The sequence below is a fragment of the Orcinus orca genome, chromosome 16, assembly GCF_937001465.1.
Source record: "Orcinus orca chromosome 16, mOrcOrc1.1, whole genome shotgun sequence".
NCBI classification, from domain to species: domain Eukaryota; kingdom Metazoa; phylum Chordata; class Mammalia; order Artiodactyla; family Delphinidae; genus Orcinus; species Orcinus orca.
The window spans coordinates 58,292,103-58,315,587 of NC_064574.1; the positions used below are offsets into that span (position 1 = coordinate 58,292,103).

The 23,485-nt window shown below is 45.8% G+C and overlaps 1 protein-coding gene across 3 annotated transcripts in view; it reads right to left on the reverse strand.

Moving 5' to 3' along the window:
* Positions 1-23,485, reverse strand: part of TVP23A (trans-golgi network vesicle protein 23 homolog A) — a 32,029-nt gene that overhangs the window by 348 nt on the left and 8,196 nt on the right. The window contains exons 3-7 of one of the 3 annotated variants that reach the window (XR_007472302.1): positions 4,576-4,720; positions 3,382-3,471; positions 3,021-3,149; positions 1,652-1,780; positions 553-791 (exon numbers count right to left, since the gene is read on the reverse strand). Coding sequence is in view for 2 of the 3 variants with exons in the window: in XM_004270185.3 (XP_004270233.1) it covers positions 553-612; positions 1,652-1,780; positions 3,021-3,149; positions 3,382-3,471; positions 4,576-4,720 (553 nt within the window). In the remaining variant the exon portion in view is untranslated. The remainder of the gene's footprint in view (positions 1-552; positions 792-1,651; positions 1,781-3,020; positions 3,150-3,381; positions 3,472-4,575; positions 4,721-23,485) is intronic. The other 2 variants (XM_004270185.3, XM_033428817.2) reach the window with 2 other exon arrangements.

Sequence of the window (23,485 nt, forward strand, 5' to 3'; positions counted from 1 at the left end):
AGAAATTAAAGCAGTGATAGATCCTCCTGCTGGGGCTTGTCCTGAGGTCAGTGCACACCACATGGCTGGGCACAGTCAAAACACCCTCGAATCACCCACATGAGAACAGATTTGGGGGTCAGTGTCGACACCCTGTATAGGAATGTGTGTTCACTATATCCAGCAATTTCCAGTGTCAGACAACTTACAGGGTTTTCTAACATTACATAAAAAGAGAGATGCAAACTCCAAGAAGATCCTCATTGCCATGAGACGCTCACTCTGGAAGACACACAGGAACTGAGAGCAGCTGAGGGAAGAGTAAATTCCCAGTTCCCATCTTATTCCAGGCATGGAAGTGGAAGGTGGGCAAATGCCTTGCCCTCCCCTTCTCTCGTCGCCCACCCCGCTTGCCTACATAGAGTCAAATCCACCTGTTCAAGGTGAGGAAGGTGGGACCCCTCTGAAGGGCCCACCCAGACCACAGGCCCAGCTGAACCCAGGGGAGCTGCGCTTCCACGGGAGCCCCCGGCCCTGCACCGTCCAGGCCACCACTTCGATCCCACCTCTTACCTAATACTTGTGAATCTCCAGCCCCTCAAGGCCAGGCTTCTGGAAGTCTCTTGGACAGGCCTGCAAGGGGAAGAGGCTGCCCTGGCTTTCTGTCTCACATGTGTGTGGCCTGATCCCGCTGATTCAAGGCCAGAGCAAACCCACAGTGAACTGAAAGCCTGTAGGGCTGGTTGCTCAAGGTCTTGGTGTGAAGCTGCACTGTTCACATTTAAGATGGTTCAGACCATTTCAGGAAGAGCCTGGTCAAATTTACAAGATCTATTTCTCTCCTAGAACTAAGGCTAGGTTTTAAAAAAAAAATACGTTATGGTTCTTAATTCTGTCGTTTAAAGAAATCACTCAAAACCGACAATGGCAGTCACAAAAAGACAAGCGCTGTATGATTCCATTTAGGTGAGGTCCCTAGAGTCGTCAGATGCATGGGGACAGGAAGTACGTGGTTACCTGGAGCTTGTTGGTGGGGGGGAGGGTGGGGAATGGGGAGTTAAACATTCAGTGGGTACAGAGTTTTGTTTTGTGAAGATCAGAGTTGTGGTGACATGATGATGTGGATATACTGAACTGTACACTTTTTTTTAAAGAACTCTGCCTTTTTTTTTTTTTTTTTGGCTGCGTTGGGTCTTCGTTGCTGTGCACAGGTTTTCTCTAGTTGCGGCAAGTGGGGGCTACTCTTCATTGCGGCGCGTAGGCTTCTCATTGCGGTGGCTTCTCATGTTGCAAAACACAAGCTCTAGGCACGCAGGCTTCAGTAGTTGTGGCTCGCGGGCTCTAGAGTGCAGGCTCAGTAGTTGTGGCGCACGGGCTTAGTTGCTCCGTGGCATGTGGGATCTTCCTGGACAAGGGCTCGAACCCGTGTCCCCTGCATTGGCAGGTGGATTCTTAACCACTGCACCACCAGGGAAGCCCTGAACTGTACACTTAAAAATGGTTAAAAGGGTAAATTTTGTTGGGTATATTTTAACCACACACACAAAAATGCAACTAACCATGGAGGCCTGGCTGACATGGAAAACATCAAAACCTGCCATTGCCAACAGGCCTCCTTGACTTTTAAGTGTCTGGAGGTCAGGGGTCCAGGAATCAGACTTCAATAACTCACCGTCTGGAGCACCGTCTGGGACAGAAAACTGGCTGTGACTTTGCTGATGTCACTCTCGCCTCCCATCTTACAAAGGACGTAGCCGTACAGGTTAGCGGCTTGGAGAGAAATCCCAGCTATCACAAGGGCCTGCGCTCAGACAAAGCAAATGTAATTCTCCTAAGAGCACGTATTGAAATATTCCTCCCAAAGCAAGTAGGAGTGGCTCCGGCCCACACCTGCTAGTAATAGCCAACCTCTATGGAGTGCTTACAAATACTCATGGACCCCTTTTAATCACCAGGAACCCGAGAGGTTGGGGCCGTTATTATCCCATTTTACAGGGAGAACATGGAAGCTCAGGGAAGCTAAAGTTGCCTGAGGTCGCAGAGCTGGAGCGAGGCTGAGCCGTGATCCAGACTCCAGAGCCCACACTTTTTTTTTTTTTTTTTTGTGGTAAGCGGGCCTCTCACTGTTGTGGCCTCTCCCGTTGCGGAGCACAGGCTCCGGACGCGCAGGCTCAGCGGCCATGGCTCACGGGCCCAGCCGCTCTGCGGCATGTGGGATCTTCCCGGACCGGGGCACGAACCCGTGTCCCCTGCATCGACAGGCGGACTCTCAACCACTGCGCCACCAGGGAAGCCCAGCCCACACTTTTTTATGCTGTTGCTCAGACTGTCCATAGATATTTTGTTTCCTCATTGAATGACTCAGATCATGGCAATGCAATATGATAACTCTGAAATAAAACTGCAGAACCCTGAGGCTAGCTTATTCCTACTGAGGAAGGGTTCCCTATACAAGGTAGGACGTCATGCACTTTTTCTAAAAACTCCTCTCTCAGCAGCATTATTCAGAGCCAAAAGCTGGAAACAAATAACCATTGATTATCTCACTGATGGATAAATGGATAAACAAAATGTGATCTAATACCGTGGAATAGTATTCATCCATAAAAAAGAAAGCAGCACTGACACCAGCTACAACAGAGATGAACCCTGAAAACAATATGAAGTGAAAGGGCTCAGTCACACAAGACTGCATGTTATATGATTCTTTTATAGAAAATGTCCAGAATAGCCAAATCTATAGAAACAGAGAAATCAGTGGGTGGCAGGGGCGGGGGGGACAGGTGTATGGGGAGGGTGATGGCTGAAGGGCTCAAGGTTTCCTTCCGGGGTGATGAAAATACCCTAAAACTGATTGTGGTGATGGTTGCACAACCCTGTGAATAGACTAGAAGCCCCTGAATTGTACACATTAATGGGTGCACGGCCTGGTATGTGAATTCTATCTCAAAGTTGTTTCGACTGATCGGTCAATCAATAGCAAAAACACACTCCTGCAACCACCGGTTCTATACAGATGTTTCAAGCAAATGTTGCCTTACCAGCCACTTGAGCTTCAAGGAAAATAAGGAGCTAAAAAAGAACACGATCCAAATCATGGGGCAGATGATGAGGCCGAGCCAGAAGACCCGAGCTTCCGCCTCTGTGGCAGCCACGGTATTTGGAGAGACCTGTGGCGGGAAAGTGATTCGGTTTCAATACTTGCGAAAATGGTTGCAAAGGAGCGTGCTATGATTTTTGTTCACGTCACACGTGCTTCTGCCACATGTGACTTTGAACGGAGCGCCAGCATCAGTGGGCTTTGTGTATGGCGGGGATCAGATCCCACAAAGCTCAAAAGGAACCCATGGGAACTTTCCACGGCCGTTTTCCCGTTCTAGCTTGACACGTATTGGAGAATACCTTTCTGGCTTCAAAAATCCAGTGGCTTTTCCCATCTTCGTCGATCTGGTTCCACCAGCGAAGGCCCACCAGGAGTCGTCCGGTTACATTCTGAGGAAAATGGACAGAATGTCTCCAAGCAGGCCACGGGTCATTCATTGATGAATAAAAGTCACCATTTCATGCCAAACTTGCACCGTGAGAAGGAGGAGAGGGGAAATGAACTGTGGGGCTTTCTCAAAATCAGTTTTGAGGCCTCTAATTCTTAACTAAGCTTACCTTAAAAAGCAACCTAAATGTCCATCGACAGAAGAATGGACAAAGAAGATGTGGTACATATATAAAATGGAATATTACCCAGCCATAAAAAAGAATGAAATAACGCCATTTGCAGCAACATGGATGGACCTAGAGATTGTCACACTGAGTGAAGTAAGTCAGAAAGAGAAGGACAAATATCATATGATATTGCTTATATGTGGAATCTAAAAATGTGGTACAAATGAACTTATTAATGAAACAGAAATAGTCACAGATGTAGAAAAGAATCTTATGGTTACCAGTGGGGAAGGGGAGGGAGGGATAAATTGGGAGATTGGGATTGACATATACACACTACTATATCTAAAATAGATAATTAATAAGGACCTACTGTATAGCACATGAACTCTACTCAATATTCTGTAATGACCTATATGGGAAAAGAATCTAAAAAAGAATGGATATATGTATATGTATAACTGTATAACTGACTCACTTTGCTGTACAGCAGAAAAGTAACACAACATTGTAAATCAACTATACTCCAATAAAAATTTTAAAAACAAAGTTTCACTCATGAAAAAAAGGACTCCCCAGACACACACACACACACACACACATATATATATTCATATTATATGGAATTTTAAAATATATTATTTATAATATTATGTCATATGTAAAATTTACAAAAAATCCAAAGCCCTATGGAGTTGTCACCCTCATATACTACATGTTTGCAAGCATGACAGAAGCCATTTATTCGACTAAGCAATGTATTTTTTTCTCTAACTTTAAGTGACAATATTCAGCTTAGTATTCTTAAGTACACATCAGCAGTTTAAACCAAAGTGCCTCTGAGCCCAAATCAGCCACATGCATCAGAACTGTGAGCATCTGGAAACGCAGCCACGTGTTTCAGGAGCGAGGCTGTCACAGGTGAGGGGGCCTTACCTTCACAGACCAGAAGTCGAAGGACAGGAGGAGAAGCACGGTGACAAAACAGCCCACGAAGCTTCTGCTGAACCAGTCACAGCCCACATAGGTGATGGTGGCACTCACTCGGAAAAACAGGTGGAAAAACGTGGCCACCGGGTGCCTAGGGAAGAACCCAGAGCCCCCTCACTCCAGGGCCCAAAGGGCAGTGGCTGAACTCACTCTGTGGTTTCTGTGTCCCACGTGTTCCGCATACATTTAAACCCAAACTCTTTCAGGCTGCAGCGCTAACCTAGAAGGCTCGAAACAATCCTCATCACACCAGCATTTTTTCCCCACCCTCTTAAAGAATCCAGTACTTTCCCCTAATTTGACTCCAAATATCACCTGCCCTGTTTGCAAACGGGTCACCTTTGAAGTAAGCTGTGTCGGTGACAGTGATCACCACCTTCCTGCCTAGCAGCGACAGTGACCAATTCCCCAAAGGGAAATGCTGGGTTATTCCGCCAGTGACTGAACAGTGCGGCCATGTGCAGCCCACGGGTGCAGAAGCCTCACATCAGTGGGGGCCTCGTGTTCCTGATGGAGGGAAGCGAGCACGACATGCACAAGTCGGCGCCAACCCCCGGCCACTCGTGATGAGCTGCATTTCAACGCTGGAGCCAGAAAGCAGCTGTGCGCAAGGAGGAGGGGGTGGGGGAGGGATGGGCTGGGAGTTGGGGATTAGCAGATGCAAACTATTATATATAGGATGGATCAACAAGTCCTACTGTATAGCACAGGGAACAATATTCAATACCCTGTGATAAACAATAATGGAAAACAATATGAAAAAGAATGTATATAGGGACTTCCCTGGTGGTCCAGTGGTTAAGAATCTGCCTTCCAACGCAGAGGACACTGGTTCCATCCCTGGTTGGGGAACTAAGATCCCACATGCCACGGGGCAACTAAGCCCGTGTGCCTAACTACTGAGCCCTTGCGCCTCAACTAGAGAGAAGCCTGCGCACCACAACGAAGAGCCCGAGCACCGCAACTAAGACCCGATGCAGCCAAAAAATAAAAATAAAATAATACGAATTTTTAAAAATAATGTTTATATATGTATAACTGAGTCACTCTGCTGTACAGCAGTAATTAACAACATTGTAAATCAACTATAATAAAATTTTTTTTAAAAAACTTCTATACAATTAAAAAGAAACTATCTTTAAAAAAATAAAAAGCAACCCTGCGAGCCCCATGACGGGTGGCAATACATTGCTGGGCGGGGAGGGCAGGCGACTCTTCTCAGCAAACCTCACCTAGTAGTGCCAGATCCGATATCTTGACGGGAAGCCAGAAACACAGACTTTTCATGGGAAATCGGATTTTTACACAAAGGTCACTAATTATGTTAACAAAATGCCACAGGCTGTGCTGCACACTGGCCTGTGAGCCTCCGGCTTGCCACATCAGGGGGAGCAAAGGTAGCCAGCAGGCCTGTGGGGGACAAGCCTGCTTGACCTTCCGAGAAGGAAAGTGGTCAGGGTAAGCACCCAGGAGGCTCCTATAGAACCGTGGGTTTCTGACGCCCAAGGGAGCGTCAGCTAAGATTCAGAGGCAGGATGTGTAATGACATCTGCATTTACTCCTCATGTTCTAAAGGAAGAAGGGGCTGTGCCGGAACCCCAGCTGTCCTCCAGAACGTTCTCACCTGTGCCTTTCAGATGCTGAGCTCTCCTGGCGACCGTACCTGGCATTTAAGAATTAGACATGATCACGTAGCACTTCCAAACCTGGAATGTTCCAGAAGTTAAGACTCTTGGGAGTCTCTTATACCCTTTTCACCTTAAACCTTATTGAGGATCTTTCAACTAATTGTCTAAGTACAATTTTGCCCCCTTCACTCCAAGATAAATGAGTCCTTTTCCAATAACTGAACATCCTTCGAGGGCAGAGACCATGTTTTCAATAATTTTATATCCCCCAGAGCACCTGGCATTAAGATTCTCGGCAAATATTTGTTGTGTTGAACCTTATAATCCAGTCCCTTCAGGCTCACTGGGGACATCTGTCCTTTTTGGCACCAGAGACAGATTTCATGGAAGACAATGTTTCCGTGGACGAGGCGGGGGTGGGGTGTGCTGGGTGGGAGAATGGTTTGGGCGGTAATGTGAGCGATGGGGCGCGAGCGGCAGATGAAGCTTCGCTCGCTCACCTGTGGCTGTGCGGCCTGGTTCCTAACAGGCCACGGACTGGTACCGGTCTGTGGCCTGGGGGTTGGGGATCTCTGTTGTAGAACAATACAGACTTAAAAGGTTTACAAGAGAACCAAGTGTGCACTGATCCAGGGTGAAACCTGGAAGTTATGCATTCAAATAAATCCCCTGCCCACCCACTGGTTTTCTATTTTTGACTGTGGTTTCCTGAAATAAAATGCAGGAAAAATTCCACCTGTTGGAAGGTTCTGTTTATTTAGTTGGGTCCTGGTTGACTGTTTCCGTAACTTGAATGGAAGGTCTTATTATTGTTGTTCTTGCTGTTGTTATAATTATCCAAAGCAAGTAGAAAAGGATGCCCGTTGTACTTCCAAACATTGTTTTGATCCTGTTTTACGCGGGTTGTTCTCTGGGCAACCCTCCAAACCCTCACTCTGTCCACCTCTGCAGTTTGCCCAGCCTGTGCCCCACCGCTAACATGGATGTGGTCTCAGATCAGCTTTCTAGTTTGGAGAGTTTTGAAGGCCATGGCTTGAGCCTGCCCACCCTTCCCTGACATGGGGTCCTCCGTCCCCCCCAGCCTTTTCTCCTGCCACCTCCGCAGCCACGGAGCACACACGCGCTGACAGTCACCTCCACCTCTCAATGCCACCAGCTTCCAACTCCCCCCTCCCAGGCATCCACCTGGTCACCCCCTTGAGAGGCAAACAGTACAGAGGTGCCTGACTGCCAGGGTCCAAATCCCGGCTCCAACCTCTGAGTAGCTCCTCGGCTGTCCCTAAGCTACGGAACCTCTCACCGCCTCAGTCTCCACTTCTGTAAAATGGGAATGCCCACAGGAGCCACTGCCGAGGGTATTCGATTAAAAAGATCAAGTGAAGGTAGCAGGTATGTAATGCCTGAAACACACACCATGCTCAGTCATTGTGAACAGCTGACAGTCTCACTGTCACTCAAAACCGTTCCAAGGAGCCAAACTGTAAAATTCCCCCTCTGACCACAACCTTCTCTCTCTCACTCCCCAGGGGCTGACTTTTCAACTGTGCAGGGATCCCCCAAGACTCCTGATCTCCCCATATTCCCCCAGCCCCTCCACTTTCACCAACGAAACTTCCTTATCCTCAACGTGAGTATTTTCTGGTCAGTATCCATCTCGCTCCCTCCACCCGCCAGGCAGAAGCCTGTTATCTCAAGAGGAGGAGGAGAGAATGACTGATGGAGAAAGGAGAAATGAGATCACCTAAGTCAAGGTGGGGAGGGTCTAGCTGGGCTTCTGTTTAAATTTAAATCCACTTTCACAGTTCTGGGCCCAGGACATGCCTTGTCCCCCACCTTGGAGGGAAACCCGGTAGGTTCTCATGGAATGTGCTTGAAAGTTACCCGAGAAGGCCTTAAAATGCACGCAACACTGCCCTGGACCCGGGACATGCAGATTCAGATCTGGAGTGGGGCCTGGACATGAACTTTGCAAAGGAAAAGCACTGTTCTACCCTGGATTCACAAACTCCAGCCCAAGGGCCAAATCTGGCCCACTTCCTATTTCTGTAAATAAAGTTTTATTAGAACGCAGTCACGCTCACTCAATCGCTGGCAAAGCCGAAAATATTTACCCAGAACTTGTGCCAATCCCTGCTCTGGATGGGCAAGAAGAACTTGGTGATAAAATTAGGCTCCATTCAAAACAAACCAAAATGAAGCAAACTGTCACTAACGGCCTCTTCTCTCCACCCGCACCCCCAAAAAATCCCCTTTCCAAAGCTGCAGGGTGGGAGCTGCCCGACTGGCAGAAACAATGGATTGTGCTAGAGGTCAGAGCAGTGTTATCTCTGGGGATGGTAGAGGGCCAGCAACTGGGAAGGCGCACAAGGGGGCTGCCAATGCTGGAGGTGCTCCGCATCTTGACCTGTGTGGGCATGTGTATAAAAATTCATCCAACTGTGCATTTAGGATTAGTGCACTTTACTGTATGTATGCTACACCTCAATAAAAATTCTGCTTGAAGCCATTGACCAAAGAAGAATCTCTGCAAGTCACCCTAAAATTTCTACATGAGCTACAGCCCAGCAACTGCACTCCTATTTACCCAAAGGAGTTGAAAACTTACATCTGCACAAAAACCAGCACACAGATGTTTCTAGCACCTTTAGTCATAATTGCCCCGGAATGGAACCGACTAAGATGTCCTTCAATAGGTGAATGGATACATCATAGTACATCCACACAATGGAACATTATTCAGCGCGAAAAAGTAATGAGCTCCCAAGCCATGAAAAGACATGGAGGAACCTTCATGCATATTACACCGTAAAAGAAGCCAGGCTGAAAAGACTACACACTGTATGATTCTAACTCTATGACATTTTGGAAAAGACTTAGCTATAGAGATAGTAAAAAGGTCAGTGGTTGCCAGGGGTTAGGGGAGAGGGAGGATGAATAATTGGAGCCCAGGGGATGTTTAGGGCAGTGAAACTAGTCTGTATGATACTGTATTATACATTTGTCAAAGCCTGTGGAAGGTACAATACCAAGAGTGAACCCTGATGGAAACTATGGACTTTAGTTAATAATAATGTACTGGCTCATCATAACAAATGGATGACACTAATGCAAGATGTTAATAATAGGGGGAACTTTGTGGTGGGGAGGGGCTTATGGGAATTCTCTGTACTTTTTGCTCAGTTTTTCTGTAAACCTAAAACCGCTCTAAAAAATGGACACAGTTTGGGGGCGGTGCCCTGTCTAGACAGAGTAAAGTCGGTGGTGGGCGTGGGGAGGACTGCATCCCATAGGCACCCTACGCATCCCCCTTCCCACAAACTTCTAAAGCACGTTTGATTTGGGGCCGGGTGGGGGAAGGTTGATTTAATCCTCAATTCAGCAGTGATCTAATAGTCTCTTTAAAAGTTGCCCTTTATTGGTTTCAAATACTTTGAAGACTGACTTCCTCATCAGACGTCCTATTTTAAATTCTCTTTCAGACACTCTGCAAAGTCTTATGCTTTTCACTGTGGCAAAGGTCTGAGGAAAGATGGTATCTTTTCTCCTTGCTTCACTTTGCTACGAAAATAGCATCTGAGATGATGTCTAGAATTTGTTTCAAGATAATCCGGGGGTGGGGAGTGGATGGGGGTGAAGACGAAACAGGCTGGTCACGTGCTGATCATGACTGAGCAGGGCAAAGGGAATACCAGGGTCATTGTTCTCTGTACTTTTATGTAAATTTGAATTAAAAAATAGAACAACAAAGAAATGATCAGAGGCAGCCTCAACTTTGCATTGAGGCAAGACGCGTTTCAGAAAAAAACGAGCCCATTGATATTCTGGGGGCCATCTGTGGTCCAAATAAAAATAAATTCAGACCTAAAAATCCCCAGTTGAGTAATTGGCCATTACAGTTGAATGTGTGAGAAAATTCCAGAAAGCAGGTCCTTTCGTCTGGGCTTACCAGTCCCTATGCAAAAAAAAGGGCCACCACTCTCTGTGGAGTAAAAATGCCCACTCTGGCCCCTACCTGGACAGTGGGTACAGTGGAAGCCAGAGAACCCGGATCCACATTCATGCTCCATCCTTGCTGCACACATGGTCCTGGACAGGGCACTAAACCACTCAGAGCCTCAGTTTACTCATCCATAAAATGGGAGAGTTACATTTAACCTCAGACGTCCAAGGCTTCTGGGATGAAAACTACCTACGATTCCAGACCAGAGGGGGCCTCAGGTCGCTGTGGTTCATGTCACTCTATTTATTGTTTGATTCATTCACGGCCGAGATCTTTGAGAACAGGAGAAAGTGAGAAAAAGCCTCGGCGGGTGACGATCTTTTTGGATGTCTTCCGTTAGATGTTTTTCCCTGTTGTTGAAAAGAAGTACGATGCTGCTATTTATTTCTTCAGCCCCGACACCCACTTAGAGTCAGGTGGCTCTTCTGCTAACAGCAGCGTAACACCAGGAAGACGTGGGAGGAAGGGGACTCCGAGGTGTGACGGAGAGACGGCTAAGACCACATCTGCCCAGCCCTCGGCCCATCCACCTGCTCCCCACGTGCCCTGGAGCCTGTTAGAAATGCAGGATCAGCAGCCCCACCCCAGGCCCCCTGAGCCCGAATCTTCATGTTAACAAGACCCCAGGTGATCTGTATGCTCACTGCCATCCAGGAGCCCTCCTTTGTTCCATTTTCAAGATAAACTCAGTTCGGGGAACAAAGCAGGAAGGAAGGAAACCACACCCAAAAAAGCAGAGGACCCTATGAGCCCTTCAGAAACCGTGTGGGCCTGGCTAACCCAGGGCGTGCGCCATGGGGGCGGGACTGTTCTTCTCTAGAATGCTCCAGATGCAACAACAGCTCCGTCATCCTTCAGACTCCAACTTCTTGCTTCAAATGACAGCACATCCTCCTCCTCCCCCGACATCTGGGCCCGGGACGGGCAGGTTTAAGGCTGTTGGGATGTCTGAGCAGATGCTGATTGCTAAGTCCTCATAGCTTTGATTCAAAGGTCAGCACAATAGAGGTTTGAGTGTGGAAGCGAATAAAAGAACAGACGTCCCTCTGGGCACTAAGTCTTCCCTCTAGTTTCTGTTCTTTCTTTCTTTTTAGAGAGACACTCCAACTTTATTGGCTGGGTATGCGTGGCAGCAAAACGCCGGCAAAATGTCAGCGGGCCCCTGGCCGCTCGGCCCTGGATGGGCCCTGTGCAAGGACCCTCACCTCTCCCCTGGGGGCACCCAGGCCAATTCCCCTACCTCCACCCCAGCTACTGCTCACTGCCCCCTGCTGCTGCTGCTGGAACCACGGGCCAAATTCCTTAAAGACCCAGAGTTTTCAGAAGAAATGGGAAAACAAAAGAGCTGAAAACAAGCCTTCAAACAAAAACGTGTACACGCATGTCCACGGCAGCAACATTCACCATCACCGAAAGGTGGAAACCACCCAAATGTCCATCAGCGGACAAGCAGATGAGCAAAACGTGGCCTGTCCACGCAATGGGATGTCACTCAGCCATAAAAAGGAATGAAGCAGATACCTGCTACATTGTGGGCGAACCTTGAAAACCTTAGGCTCAGGGAGAGAAGCCAGACACGAAAGCACAGATACCGTATGATTCCACTTAACCTAAGCTACCGAGAAAAGGCAAATTCATAGAGACAGAAAGTAGAACAGAGGCTCCTGGGGGCTGGCGGGAGGAGGAAATGGGGAGTGATTGCTCCATGGACACAAGCTCTCAGTTTAGGGTGACGAAGCGGTTCTAGAGATGGATGGTGGTGACGGTGACACAACAGCGTGAACGGACTTATTGCCACCGAGTTGAAAATGGTTAAAATGGTAGATGTTTTTGCTAGGTATATTTAACCACAACTTAAAAAAAAAAAACATGAAAAGAATTATTGGAGTACTGATGCATGCGACAACATGGAGGGACCTTGAAAACACACTAAGTGAGAGAAGCCAGACAGAAAAGGCCCCATATTGTAGGATTCCATTCTTGAAATGTCCAGAATAGGCCAGTCCATAGAGACAGAAAGCAGAACACTGGTTGCCGGGGGCTTGGGGGAACAGGGAGTGTCTGCTCAATAGCTATGGGGTTTCCTTCTGGGGTGATAAAAATACTCTGGAATGGAATAGTGATGATGGTTGCATAACATTGTGAACGTCCTAAATGCCATTGAATCGTTCACTTTAAAATGGTTAAGGGACGTCCCAGCGGTCTGGTGTTTAGGATTCAGCACTTTCACTGCCAAGGGCCCAGGTTTGATCCCTGGTTAGGGAACTAGGATCTCACAAGCCACGTGACGCAGCCAAAAAAATGAATACATAAAATAAAATGGTTAAAAACGTCCCTTTGACGCTATGTGTATTTTACAATTTAAAAGAGAAAAGAAATGGCGGGAGGAAAGACGCGGACTTCACTGGCTCTCCTTTAGAGAGAGGGGTTGGGCGGTGAGTAAAAGGTCCTGGGTACAAGTTCAGAGACAAATTAGCAGATTCAAATCCCAGCTCCACCACTGAGGACCTGTGTGACCTTGAGCAAGTGACTTAACCTCGCTGTGCGTCACAGTTTCCTCATCTATAAAATGGGATAATAAGAGTCAGGGATGCTGAGTTGCACAACACCAGGGGGCATCATTCCATCATAGTCAGTGTGAATCGTGTTCCCTGGAGTAGTGCAGTGCACACATTGGGAAGTACCGAGTGCACGGAGCTGCCGGGAAGATTACATGAGAATCATGATGTACATAAAGGGCTTGGGATACTGCCTGGTGGGCAGTGAGAGTTCAGTACCAACTATGAACAGAAATAATTGTGCATTTGCCCTGGGGGCTAATCATTCCGCCACCTTCCTGTTATATAATGCAGTGCTTCTCCACATACAAACCACCCGGCTCTCTTTTTAAATGCAGACGCTGATTCAGGAGGTCTGGGATGGGGCCTGAGATGCATTTTAATGAGCACCCAGGTGATGCTGATGTTGCAGGTCCATGGACCACCCTCGGAGTAGCAGGCAACAGGGGAAAGCAGTCACTGCGGTACCCATTTCCCAGGGCTGTTGTAACAATGCGCAGCAAACTGGGCAACTTAAAACACCAAAATCACGTTGTCTTAGAACCTGCCTTTTTCGCTGTGCTCAAAACAACAAAGCAAAACAAAACAAACACCAAAATCTCTGTCTGCAGGATTGGTTCCTTCTGGGGGATACTCTATCCCAGGACTCTCTCCTACCTTCTGATGACAACTGGCACCCTTGGCCTTCCCTGGCTTGTAGCTGCCTCGCTCCAACCTCTGCCTGTGTTGTCTCATGGCCTTCTCCAAGTGTTTGTCTTCACATGGCCATCTTTTTATAATGACACCAGTCATATAGGACTAGGGGCCCACCCTACTCCAGGATGACCTCATCTTAACTAATTACATCTGCAAAACCCCTATTTCCAAATGAAGTCACGTTTTGAGGTACTGCAGGTTAGGACGTCCATATATCTCTTTCGGGGAGGATACAAGTCAACCCATAACACCCGCCTGGGGACAAATGAGCCCAAAGAAAATAAGCGAGGTTGGAAAGGGACAGAGAGCCATTTTGCAGATGAGTCGGGAGCTCAGGGAGGTAAAGTGAACTGCCCCAGGGTCAGAGCAAAGAAGCAATTGCCCAGGTGATGCGCTGCTGGAATCAGGAGCGTGCTCTGCTCTCCAGCTGCAGGCCCTGGAGAGAACTGCCTGCCCATGGAAGGACCATCTTTTCTGATTTGCACGGAGGAGGCGCATCATGGGCTAGCAGCTGCTCTGAGTGGCAGAATCAGCCACGCTCAATCTCAGCCCAGAGTTTCATAGCTGCCCCTCCTGTTGGCTGCCCCGATGAACTGCAGGTCAACTGAAAGGGACCCGTGCTTGGTGACAACAGTGAATCCCCAAAATACGTCCACTAAGAGATGCTATCAGCCCTGCCTGATGCACTTCCTAGCCACAGAGCCAGAGAGCTGGCACAGGAGAGGAAACCAGACTGTGGCTTCTAAACTCCATTCTCCAAAGGAGCCAGGGCTGCTTGGAGAAGTGGCGATTCCAGGCCATCCCAGCTTGATGAGGCTGGGCCATCGGAACATCCCAGGTTGCAAGGAAGCTGTCAAAGACCGTGAGAGCCAGGTCAAGAGACTCAGCGGCCAATGGGTAGAGCCTCCCACTGGCCAAAGATGGGACAACTTGAGCAGCAATAAGAATGTTGTAGCCCGTGAGTCATGTGATGCTTAATCAGAACCCTCAGTGGTCCCTTATGGGGGATGCTGGGGAACAAACTCATCCCTTGAAAGCGGAAAAATGAAGAGCAAGCATCAAACGTTTATTATGTCTTTTCTCTGTAAAGTGTATCTTGCAATGACTAAATATTTGAAGAGGGGGAGTTTCTCGTTCTGGATTCCTGGAGACAGAATGATAGCGTTAGAATGCCACCATGCTGAAGCCCCTAGTGCATTCAAGAGAAGCAGCTGAGGACAACCAGGCATTGGGAGCCCCTGATGGAAGAACTCACCCCCTCCCTTGAAGTCAGCTGTGCCCCCAAAATATCACACCTGAATCTCACCAAGCTCAAGAAACATAGGGAACAAAGGCAAAGATTGAAGGACACATCAGGGTTGCGATCAGCAATTTTCCAGACTGTGAGAAGCTCTACAGAACAACAAATCAATTGCAAAGGGGGAAAAAAATGAGAGAGAGCAAGGAGAGGACTGGGAAATCTACAGATGAAAAGGGACCTAAGAAATCCAGCCACCAATTGCAAAATGTGGAAGATATTCAATTGTGGTTCCAACAAATAATAAAGTTATGAGACAATCAAGGGAATTTGGACCCTGGGTATTTCTTGATTGAAATATCATGGGAATTGTTAACCGTTTTTAAAGTGAGAAAATGCTATTGTGGTTTTGCTTTTAAAAACCAATTCTTGTCTTTTAGAGATAACATCACAATATTTATGTTTGAAGTGATGTAATGTCTGGGGTTTGTTTCAAAATAATCAGGGGGAGGGGGAGAGGCAGGGTATAAATGAAAGAAGATCGTTCAGGAGTTGATCATTTCTGAAACTGTGTGATGGCCACATGGGGCTCATTTATATTATTCTATTTGGTATACGTTTGGAACTCTTTAATAATTTTTTTTTAAGGAAGCAGACTACTGCCTTTCGAATTCCAGTTCTGTCATTTACTGTGTGACCTTAGACCAGTGACTCAACCTTTCTTGTTCAGTTTCCTCACCTGTAAAATGGGGATAATCACACCTACTTAACATCAGGGCCTGGAGTACAGTGGGCACTCTGTAGACACACATGCATTTGTTCCTTTTTTGGGCTGGGATCTGTAAGTAGCCAGCCTCTGAATTGGCCCCCATGATCCCGACCCACTGGCATTTATACCCTTGTACAGTCCCCTCCAACAATGAATCACTGGGGCTGGTCTGCATGACTGATGGTACACATTAGAAGTAATTGTTTATCATACCTGATATTAGGTCATAAAAGACACTATGGCTTCTGTCTTGGTCACTCTCTTTTGCTCTCTCCCTTGCTTTCCCGGGGGGAAATGAGCTGCCACGTTGGGAGCAGCCCTATGGAGAGGTCCACATGTCTAAGAAACTGAGGCCTCCAGCCAACAGCCACACGAGGGAGCCCTCTTGGAAGCAGCTCCTCCTGCCCCAGTCAAACCTTAATAAGACAGCAGCCTCATGAGACCCTGAGACAGAACTATCCAGCTAAGCTGCCCCAGTTTCCTGAGCTTCAGGCACGGTGTGAGATCATAAATGTTTGTTGTCTGAAGCTGCTAAGTTTGGGGTAACTTGTTATACAGCAGTAGCTAACACATACAGGCTCTAAGGTTGAAGAGTTTAAACTCTGTATAATCCACATTATGTTTTGGCCGGTGGTTTCAAAGGGCAGAAAGGGCAACGAGAGTCAGCTTCCTCCAAGAATCCGGCTGATAAAATGAAGAGTTGCAGTCTTATTTGAAGACAGCTGGTGGTGGGGGGAGATCACGAGGGCAGCTGCAGTTACGCTCACCTCTTTTAAACAGGAGACTCAGAGTTATTAACTGAGGGCGAGAAAAAAGCAGAGAGGCCAAGGACTGATTTTTCCAGAAGGTCAGAGCAGAAGTCAGCCAGCAGGAAGGCACTTAGAGCAGGTGGTACCTCAGGGAGGTTGAAGGAGGTAAGAAACCTGTATTCCTGTTTGTCGTCACCCTCACTCTGAGTGAGATGCTTTTTTTTTTTTTTTTGGCACTGGAAGCAGAGAGTAGAATTCACCTATTTAATGTGCTTTAGCTACTAGATTCTGCTCAACAGTGGGCAGGATCTGAAGTCATCAAATACCCTTAAGTGAGGTTGGGTCTGTAATCTGGTTCTTGGGAGCATCGGTTTCCTCATCTGCAAAATAGAATCCTGTCTTTCCCTGCATTTTCATTTTTGACCATTTTAAATTTTAAAAAAATATTTATTTTCCTTATTTTTTTGGCTGCGTCAGTTCTTAGTTGCAGCACATGAGATCTTCGTTGAGGCGCCGGGCACCAGGGCACGTGGGCTCCAGAGCACGTGGGCTCTGTAGTTTGCAGCACACAGGCTCTCTTGTTTAGGTGTGTGAGCTCAACAGTTGTGGCATATGGGCTTAGTTGCCCAGCGGCATGTGGGATCTTGGTTCCCTGACCAGGGATCAAACCCACGTCCCCTGAACTGGAAGGCGGATTCTTTACCACTGGACCACCAGGGAAGTCCCTTTTTTGACCATTTTAATGTGTCTGGAATCAGGATGCATCCACTAAAGGATGCAAATATTAATATGGTGTTTATTCCCCACCCCCAAGAGCTATAACTGAACCAGTGTACCTTCAAATGATAGCATCTTATGCAAACTATTATACATAGAATAAACAGTAAGTTCCTACTGTATAGCACAGGGAACTATATTCAATATTATCCTGTGATAAACTATAATGGAAAAGAACATGAAAAAGAATGTGTATATATATACACACACATGTATAACGGAATCACTTTGCTATACAGCAGAGATTAACACAACGTTGTAACTCAACTATATGTCAATAAAATAATTTTTTTAAATGATAGCATCTTAGAAACAAAGAGCCTTACAGGTTATTTAACAAGAGAATTGAATAAAATCATATTAATTCATTTAGCAAACACTGTGGGAGCCTCATTAAACTGGTTTTTCTTCTTTAGAACAGCCTGTGACACTTTAAAAAATATCTGTGTTTGCTGGCAACAAAAGGATGTTCCCGATGCAGTCTGACCAGTTTCTGCCTCAAGATTTGGAAGTGGCTCCTCTCTAAGGAGCCTGGGTTCTTTGAGCAGCAAAATGCAGGTAAGATGTGGTGGAGGGCAAAAAAAGTGCCAAATCTGGGCCACCTTTAGTAGTGACAGAGCTTGAAAAAAAGGCCTTTTAGAACACAACATCATTTCTGCCAAAAATCATGACTTGGATCTAGTCATGAATAATATAAGACAGACCCAAGTTCAGGTACATTCCTCAAAATAGCAAACCTTTACTCCTCAAAACTGTCCATGTCACGAAAGACAGAAAAAGGCTGAGAAAAGCTCAAGAATAACTAACTGCAGGGACTTCTCTGGCAGTCCAGTGGTTAAGACACCACGCTTCCACTGCAGGGGGCGTGGGTTCAATCCCTGGTCAGGGAACTAAGATACCACATGCCATGCAGTGTGGCCAAAAAAAAAAAAAAAAAAAAAGAATAACTAAATGTAATGGGTGATCCCAATTGGATCTTGAACTGGGAAAAAAAAAATTACAATAAAAGACATGGGAATATGGACTGAAGATTAGGTAAGTGTCTCATTTTGAATCACTGTCCTCTGTTTATGTAAGAGAATATCCTGTTCGTAGAATACACATTGAAGGATTCAGGAGGAAGTGAGCATTATATGTTCATTTTACTCTTAAACACTTCATAAAATAAACACACACACAGCAAAGTGTTAACAATAGCTGAATCAAGGTAAAGGACACGTCTCAGTTCTTTGTACTATTCTTGCTACTTTCCTGTAAGTTTGAAATTATTTCAAAGTAAAAAGTTTTTTAAGTCGTTTTAAGGACATTGCTTCCAAACATGATTTTCCAATTTAACATATTTTGTTGCTATATTTTACAATTCCTTAACCTGGGGTCTCATCAACCACTAAAATTCCCCATCACCCTGAAAGCAGTAAGTTTTGTAATTGCTGTGCATGTGTGTTTATCATTTGCAGGATAATTCGATATTCAAAATGATGACTAAAATGGAAATTGCAGTTTAAATTGTCCAACAACATAAAATTAAGTTCATAGTCAACTTAATTATAGATGCTTTAAACTGATTTTCAAAATTGCTTAAGAAATAAGGCAGTTTGAGAAATTGGGCCTAGAGCAACGGCACCACGTTTATTGAACACCTATTATTTACCAAGCACCATGCCAGATCCAAGCGAAGTACAGTGAACCAAATGCACCAAGTCCTGCCCTCATGAACATCACTGGGGTGGGGGGCATGTGGGGGAGGGAAGCAAATGGGAAATTTCTTTTTTTTTTTCCCAACATCTTTACTGGAGTATAATTGCTTTACAATGGTGTGTTAGTTTCTGCTGCATCACAAAGTGAGTCAGCTATACATATACATATATCCCCACATCCCCTCCCTCTTGTGTTTCCACCCTCCCTATCCCACCCCTCTAGGTGGACACAAAGCACCGAGCTGATCTCCCTGTGCTATGCGGCTGCTTCCCACTAGCTATCAGTTTTACATTTGGTAGTGTATATACGTCCATGCCACTCTCTCACTTCATCCCAGCTTACCCTTCCCCCTCCCCGTGTCAAGTCCATTCTCTACGTCTGCGTCTTTATTCCTGTCCTGCCCCTAGGTTCATCAGAACCTTTTTCCTTTTTTTTTTTTTAGATTCCATATATGTGTTAGCATACGGTATTTGTTTTTCTCTTTCTGACTTACTTCACTCTGTATGACAGACTCTAGGTCCATCCACCTCACTACAAATAACTCAATTTCGTTTCTTATTATGGCTGAGTAATATTCCATTGTATATATGTGCAAATGGGCAATTTCAACTCAGTCTGAAAGGTGTCATTAATGGGGTAAGCAGAGTCATGATCAAAATATTCAACATGGCATGGCCACTATCCTGTCAGAATGGACAGTGGTGCAGGGTGCCCCCAGCTGCCCCTGCTATTCCAGGTGCTAATCCTTTAGTTATGAGGGCAGGGTATCCACAAGGCTCTTGGCTATTTTGTAACATTTTAGCAAACCCAAGAGGTGGACACAACAGCTGGCCACCAGGCTGGGGTAGACACGGGGGCACTTGGGGCTGACAGGAGGGGCACCTAGCTCAGAGTAGGGGATGGTTCTTAGTGATGAGGATGAAGATCTAAAGGACATGGGGTTTCTTTTGCAGGTGATGAAAACATTCTGGAATTAGACAGTAATGATGGTTGCACAACCTTTGGAATATACCAAAGGCCACTGAATTGTAGCCTTTAAAGGGGTAAATGCTATGGTATATGAATTATATCTCAATTAAAAATAAATGAATTTTTAAAAAATATTTTAAGATCAGGTTAAATTAGGAGTTTGGGATTAACATATACACACTACTATATATAAAATAGATAACTAATAAGGACCTACTGTATAGCACAGGGAACTGTACTCAATATTTTGTAATAACCTATACGGGAAAAGAATCTGAAAAAGAATATACATATATATATACACACACACATATACACACACACATATATATAGTATAACTGAATCACTTTGCTTTACACCTGAAACTAACACAACATTGTAAACCAACTATACTTCATTAAAAATTTTTTTAAATTTTTTAAAAAGATAACAGGGATTTGGACACACACAAAAAATATTTTAAGACCTAAAGGACAAATTTAGGCAGCAGAGAGTGAAGCATATAAAAGGCCAGGGGATGAGCAGGAACACGGGGGCTCAGGGTAAGTGGGCTAGGATGGCCATGTACAGCCTGACCCCCAAGGCCGGGCTACTGCAAACAGGCCCCTCAATCAACTTCAAGAGGTTTGCGGAGAAAACTACAGCATTAGAAATTCCAACTCAAAGCTTCTTGCACCTCTGGAAAGCCTAGTAGAAATGCTATTGTTGGAGTATTGTTGTTTCTTCCCCATTGTCCTTGAGGGGTGGCGATGGGGGTGCTGCAAACTCAAGGTGCTTAGAGGGCTGAGCTGGGGTAGGAAATAAGTCAGCTCGTTGGGTGAGAGCTGGGGCTCACCCTGAAGGGACAGGTCCACCCTTCCAAATCTAACAGCCATTCACAAGAAGTCAGCAATCCAGAGTAAAGTTAAAAAAAAAGATTTAATTGCATATTACTAAGTGAAAGAAGCCACTCTGAAAAAGCTGCATACTGTATGATTCCAACTATATGCCATTCTAGAAAAGGCAAAACTGTGGTGGCAGTAAAAAGATCAGGCATTAGGGTGGAGGGAGGGAGTGAACAGGTTTTTGGGGGGCAGTGAAACTATTCTGTATGATACTGTGATGGTGGATACATGTTATTATATTTGTCCAAACCACCAAGGTACACCACCAAGAGTGAACCCTAATGTAAACTATGGACTTTGGGTGATGGTGACGTGTCAATGTAGGTTCATCAATTGTAGCAAATGTTTCCTCTGGCAGGGGATGTTGATAATGAGGGAAGCTATTTGTGGGAGGCGGGGAGGAGGGTATATGAGAAATCTCTGTACCTTCCCCTTAATTTTGCTATGAACTTAAAACGGTTCCAAAAAAATAAGGTCTAAAGTATTTTTTTAATACTTTAAAATATTTAAAAATATTTAAATTTAATGTTAAATATTTAAATGTAATATTTAAAAATAATACAACAAAAAATGTATCGAGGTGAAATTCACATCACATAAAATTAACCATTTTAAAGTGAAGAATTCAGTGGCATTTAATACTTCACACTGTCGTTCCAAAACATTTCCATCATTCCAAAGTAAAACCCCACACCAATTGGGCAGTTTCTCCCCATGTTTTCCTCTCCACAGCCCCTGGCAACCACCAATCTGCCTTCTGTCCCTGTGGCTCATCTATTCTGAGAAAGTCAGATTGCTAATGTGACCTGTTCCAGTATTTAAATATAAATTCACATTCATCTAAAATACCTCCATGGCCCAAGAGAGTACGTCTGAGGCTTGGAGTCAGTCGGCTGACTGTCCCTTTGCACTTCCTATTCTACAGTATTTTACGATCTGCGGGGGAGATACATCTGTACTGTAATGCCAGAAAAAATAAGGATCCATTAACACGATCTCTGGCTGCTTCTGAGTCATTCTGGAAGCCTCCTTACTCCTGTAATGAGTCAGGAGTGAGTCATTGGCCGTGGAACACCCAAGGCTGAGCCCCTGTGGGAAGAGAATTTCCTTAGGGCTGGAGTAGGGCCAGACCCAGGCCTTTCCCCTTGGATACCAACCCGAATTTATTGAGCTGGTCTTTACTGAGGAAACGTCATTAGCGTCACTTGCCAGTCACTTGCCAGAAGATATAGCTGAGCCTTGTATCAACACCAAACCCCACTCCAATGAAGGTGAACACACACACACACACACACACACACACACACACACACTCCCTACTTAATCCAGAAATAGACAACCTAGAAAAATTCGCCAAGTCACTCGGAGCAGAGCAGAATCACGTTGCAGGACCCTTTCACACCCATCTCAACACCTACTGAGTCAAATCTTCAGGGATGGAGACCCTGAAGTTTTGGCCCTTTGTTTGCTGAGTTCCTGAGGGATGCTGATGAAGTTGACATCTCCTGGGAATGCATGTCCCACAACCTGCATCTGGAACCCACCGCCTTCAACCATCTCTGTCCAATCTCAGAAGTCGCAGCAGCTGGCAGAATTTGGACAAAGACCAATTTGAGCCAAGATCCCATGTGTGTCCCTGGAGTCCAGCCAGTCCAGGCCACCAGCATCTTTCACCCTGACCCCTCCACCAGCCCGTAACAGATCTCCCTGCTGCTTTTCTTCCCCTACAGGCCACCTGGCAGTCACGGGCAGCTTTCTCAAGTGTCAATCAGATCATACCTCTCCCCTGCTCAAATCTCTCCAAAGATTGCCCATCAAAGCAGACAAAATTCCAAATTCCCATCAGAATTTTCAAAGCCCCCACATCCTTTCCCTAACAAATCTCCAAATGTCTCCTCTCCTATTATCCCACTTTCTACACCCTAGCCTGGTTCCAACAATCCCTAGAATATGCTCCCACCACAGGGCCTTTGCACCTGCTGTTTCCTCTGCCAGAAGTCTCTTCCTGTGCATCTTCCCGTGCCTGGCTCCTCCTCCATATTTGGGTCTCAGACCAAATAATGCACCTCCTCAGGCCTCCTCTGACCCTCCCCTAGAATCTAAAGGGGCCTCAACCCTGGCCCCCTTTTTCATGGCACTTACCACTCTCTGATGTCACTTTGTTTAGATATTTGCTTATGTGTTCACCGTCTCTCCGTGACAGGAGAAAGTCAGCTCCATGAAGGCAAGGACCAGGCCTGTCTGGTTTTCTCTGGGGCCCTTAGAACAGTGTTTGGCACGCAAAGGTCTTTGAAAGGTTTTGTTGACTTAATGAATAAACGAATGAGTGAAAGAATAAATCAGTGCTTCTCAAATGGAAGTGATTCAGGGTTCCCCACCAGCAATGTCTGGAAACATTTTTGGTTTTCACAACTAGGGGGCTGCTACTGGCATCTAGTGGGTAGAGGCCAGGATGCTGCTAAACATCCTATAGTGCCCAGGACAGGCCTCCACAGCAAAGAATGTCCAGCCCCAAATGTCAATAGCATCAACCCTGGAATAAATGATTGAGTGAGTTAAACACTCCAGGTCCACACAGTCCAGCTGTGCTCCAATACTGAACATCAAGGAACCAACTTCTGACCAAAGTCTCCTTCTGGTCCCAAATGCCTTCCCCAATTGTGTGGGTCGTAGTTTAGAAGAAATCTCCCTTTGGTGGCTTTATTGCTGGCGCTGCTTATGCAATCAATTTCATGGTAACAAGAAATATAAATAAGGGGAAGTAAAGCAGCTGGAGATGTAAGGGGTTAATTTCAAAACATGTAATCCCTCACCCTAATCAAAGAGAACTGAAAAGAGGGAAGAAATATGGGAACATATGTATAACTGATTCACTTTGTTATAAAGCAGA